We start from the raw sequence: 4,198 nt of genomic DNA, 5'->3' as shown, positions 1-4,198 counted from the left end.
CAGAGGGTGAGCTGAGTCAGGCAGAAAAGTGGGCCAGCCAGCATCTGGGATCTGGGCCCCCACCCTCCGTGAGCCCCACTCATACAGGATGGCTGGTGACTTGGAGGGGGCAGGTGACCTGGCATGGAGAGCCAGAGGGTAAGTCCTCAAACAAGTGGCAACAGGCCACCAACTTGAAAGGGAAAATTGTGCTGTGATGGGAAAGGTGTCCAACAAACCTACTGAGTGACTAATTACGACAGCTGGGCTGGAGCGTCAGAGGCTGCTCATTAAACACCTCATTAAGTGGCACCCTGAAAGCTGCCACCTGTGCATTCTGGGAGTTCAGAGGGGACAGGATCCTGAGGGAGAGTGAGGGTGGGGGATGGAACCATTTCAAGAAGCTTGGATCCCACTTCTAAATACATCCTGGAGCTCACAAGCCAGAGGGCTTGATGGGAGAGAAGTCAAGGAAGTAGGATGCAGGGGACTTAGTGGCTGTGTGACCTTGAGCAAATCTCATCCCTCTCTGAGCCTTAGTATTCCTGTCTCTAAAATGGGGTCGTAGTCAGAGTCCTGCCCACCTCACAGAGACATCATGGGGATTAGATTGGATACTGGAAGCCAAGGTTGGGTAACTGTAGAGCCCTGGCTACACAGGAGTGCTCTCACCTGAACCAAGGGGGGAACCTCTCTGGCCGGAATAAGAACCCCATCCTCCTGCACTTGGCTCTGTGGGGTCTGCCTAGGCTGATGCAGCCAGGTGGCTGAGCCATCCTTTGCCCCTGGAAGGACACCATGAAGGAGAATCCGATTTGAGAAATGGGGGAGCTACCTCATGTGGGCACCCATGTAATGGGAGCCCTAAACAAGAGGGGGCAGCTTGGAGCCTGGCAGGTGCAGCCAACACCCAGATTTCTCCCGCTGACTGCCCGGATGACTCACCCTACACCCCAGCCCTTTTACCTTTAAGGAAGAGCCGGAAAGGGTGTGGGGAGAAGAGGAGAGGCGGTAGGTCCGGAGCCTCAGTCCCGCCCTCTGCCCCTCCCCACCCCACCCCGCTCTGGGCCAGGCCACCCAGCCAAAAGGCAGGTAGGGATCTGGGAAGGCACAGAATCCTGCTGGGTCCCGAGGCAGCCGTTTAGCCTGCCGCCTGCCTGCCTGCCTGCCTGCCTGTCCCCAGAGCTGAGCGATGGAGAGAGCAAGTCTGATCCAGAAGGCCAAGCTGGCAGAGCAGGCCGAACGCTATGAGGACATGGCAGCCTTCATGAAGAGCGCCGTGGAGAAGGGCGATGAGCTGTCCTGCGAAGAGCGAAACCTGCTGTCCGTGGCCTACAAGAACGTGGTGGGTGGCCAGAGGGCTGCCTGGAGGGTCCTGTCCAGTATCGAACAGAAAGGCCAGGAGGAGGGCTCGGAGGAGAAGGGCCCAGAGGTGGGAGAGTACCGGCAGAAGGTGGAGACCGAGCTCCGGGAAGTGTGCAACACCGTGCTGGGCCTGCTGGACTCCCACCTCATCAAGGAGGCCGGCGATGCCGAAAGCCGGGTCTTCTACCTGAAAATGAAGGGCGACTACTACCGCTATCTGGCCGAGGTGGCCGCCGGCGATGACAAGAAGCGCATCATCGACTCTGCCCGGTCAGCCTACCAGGAGGCCATGGACATCAGCAAGAAGGAGATGCCGCCCACCAACCCCATCCGCCTGGGCCTGGCCCTGAACTTTTCCGTTTTCCACTATGAGATCGCAAACAGCCCCGAGGAGGCCATCTCACTGGCCAAGACCACCTTCGACGAGGCCATGGCTGACCTGCACACGCTCAGTGAGGACTCCTACAAAGACAGCACCCTCATCATGCAGCTGCTGCGAGACAACCTGACTCTGTGGACGGCCGACAACGCGGGGGAAGAGGGGGGCGAGGCACCTGAGGAGCCCCAGAGCTGAGCCGCGCTGCTACCCGCCCCGCCCTGCCCTGCCCGCTCCAGCCCCACCCACCCCCAGCGGAGAGGACTAGACTGGGGTGGGAGGCCCGACCCTCTCCCCGAATGCTCTGCCCCAGCTCAGAGGCTCCATGGAGAGGGACCAGCAGAGCGGAGGCCCCTGGAGCCACTGGATCCCACTCTTCCTGCAGCTGTCGGGTTCTCCTAACCACTGGTCATTCCACCCAGCCTGCTCTCTGCGCCCCCTCCAACCCTACCCGGGAACCGGCCACTTCTGCCTCTTCCCCCCTCTTGACTCCCTCCTGCCCCTGCTGCCTCTGGATCTTAGGAACTGAGGAGTGTCCCACCCAGTGGCTGAGAACTGGACCGTATGGCAGAGGCTGGAGATGAGAGTGAGGTGTGTGTGTGTGTGTGTGTGTGTGTGTGTGTGTGTGTGTGTGTGTGTGGAGTGTGAGTGTGTGTGTGTGAGAGAGAGAGAGACCAGAATGAGAGGGAAAGCATGTCTGCTGGGTGTGACCATGTTTCCTCTCAATAAAGTTCCCCTGTGACAAATCCCGCTTGTCTTTTCGTTATTGGCGGCGGGCTGGGGCTGGGGCTGGGGCATGATTTACAGAAAGCCTGACTTGGCACCTCTGACTGACGCCCGAACCTCCCATGGGGCTGGCTCAGCGACCCGCAGGCCAGACTTTGGGGCCGGTGACTCCCGGAGCGGCCAGGGGACAGGCTCTCCCCGTCGCGCCCCAAGCAAGCCGGCCCGGCCTCGGGAGGGTCGGGTAGCGCAAAGGCGGCTCCTCCGCTCCTCAGCTCTGAGGCGACAGGAAACAGGGAAGTTTCAGGTCTGAGGTCCGAGGACAGCGCCGCCGGGATACGCTGCAGTGAGCGGCACTGAGCACGGGGTCTGAAAGCGGGAGGAGTCCCCTCAGAGGCGCAGCTCTGAGGCGGGAATTACGATCCGAGGCAGGGGCGTGACGCCGCCAGGAAAAGCCCAGCTCTGAAGAGAGGGGAACGCCCCCCAGCGTGCGCGGACGGGACCCAATGAAACGGGCTGGCGGAGCGGAGGCCGGTGCGGGGGAGCGGAGGCCGAAGGGGGGAGCGGAGGCCGGAGCCGGGGGGGGGGGGGGAGCGGAGGCCGGTCCCCGGCAGCCCATCCGCCGCCTCAGTCCCAGAAGCAACACTCCGGCTCTGCGGGCGCCTCTCTCGGCCCCGCCCTAAAAGCCCGGGCTGGAGGCGGGCCGAAGCCGATAGCGTCCAATCACGGGCGGGAGATGCTCGGATACCGGCCAATGAGAGCGTGAGCGGCGGCCGCGAGCTGCTGCGCGTCTTCCCGACGCCCGCCAGGCCTGGAGGGTTCGGAGACGCCCCGGCTGGGCTGAGGCGCCCCCACCCGCCCGAACGCCAGGGGCGGCGCGTTCGGGTTTCACTCAGACAAGTTGCTACCCGCCGGGCCGGCGAGCTAGGCATCCGCCGAGCGCAGAGCGGCGGGACGGGGCGGCGTGGAGAAGGCAGTCCCTCCCTTTGAGTCATCTGCTTCTCCGACGGCTCCCGGTGGGCACGACGCCTGGGGAAAGGCCACCGAGGCGTCTCACCACACACCAGAGTCCGGGCAGCCTGAACGGGTGGCCGGGAGACTTGGTTTGTGTCCCCAGACTTGGCTGTGCGACCTTGGGAAAGTCTTTGTCCACCTCCCTGCGCCTCAGTTTCCCCTTCGGGATCAAACGGGCTTGAACTAAAGGCTCTGTAACGAACACTGACGAATCTGGGTTCTGGAGTCAAGCTGCCTTCCTCTTAAGAATTGCTGTGAAGTTTGCGAAAATAAATGCACTTAAAGTAGTTCATAGTGCATGTTAGCTATTATCAATCCTTCTAGCATCAGAAGTCTAGGATTTACCCAGCATTTCTGTGCCCAAAGCAGAATCATCGCCCTGGCCGGCTTAGCTCAGTGGACAGAGCGTCGGCCTGCGGACTGAAGGGTCCCGGGTTCGATTCCGATCAAGGGCACGTGCCCAGGTTGCAGGCTCCATCCCCAGTAGGGGGCGTGCAGGAGGCAGCCGACCAATGATTCTCTCTCATCATTGATCTCTCTCTCTCTCTCTCTCTCTCTCCCTGCGTCTCTGAAATCAATAAAAACATATATTTTTTTAAAAAGCAGAGTCGTCAGGCCCAGTTCTGAGGAGCAGCTGATCTGCATGCTCATTGGGCCACCTGGCCTGGCTTCAAGGGGTCACCCCTCACCTGGCATGACTGGGGCAACTCAGTCCAGCCCCATCGGGTTCCCAGAGCCCAA

At 61.3% G+C, this 4,198-nt stretch overlaps 1 protein-coding gene across 1 annotated transcript; it reads left to right on the top strand.

The window, feature by feature from the left end:
• The first annotated feature begins 1,031 nt into the window (after positions 1–1,031).
• Positions 1,032–2,780, top strand: SFN (stratifin). Its single transcript, XM_059690665.1, has one exon. It carries the CDS (start codon positions 1,172–1,174, stop codon positions 1,916–1,918), a length of 747 nt encoding a protein of 248 aa, XP_059546648.1. The 5' UTR covers positions 1,032–1,171; the 3' UTR covers positions 1,919–2,780.
• The last annotated feature ends 1,418 nt before the right edge of the window (positions 2,781–4,198 follow it).

Source organism: Myotis daubentonii, chromosome 3 (assembly GCF_963259705.1).
Source record: "Myotis daubentonii chromosome 3, mMyoDau2.1, whole genome shotgun sequence".
Lineage (NCBI taxonomy): Eukaryota > Metazoa > Chordata > Mammalia > Chiroptera > Vespertilionidae > Myotis > Myotis daubentonii.
This window is presented reverse-complemented; position numbering and strand designations above follow the sequence as displayed.

Bases quoted from the DNA above. Each gene is read 5' to 3' on its own strand.
- SFN (XM_059690665.1), top strand. From the start codon at position 1,172: ATGGAGAGAGCAAGTCTGATCCAGAAGGCCAAGCTGGCAGAGCAGGCC.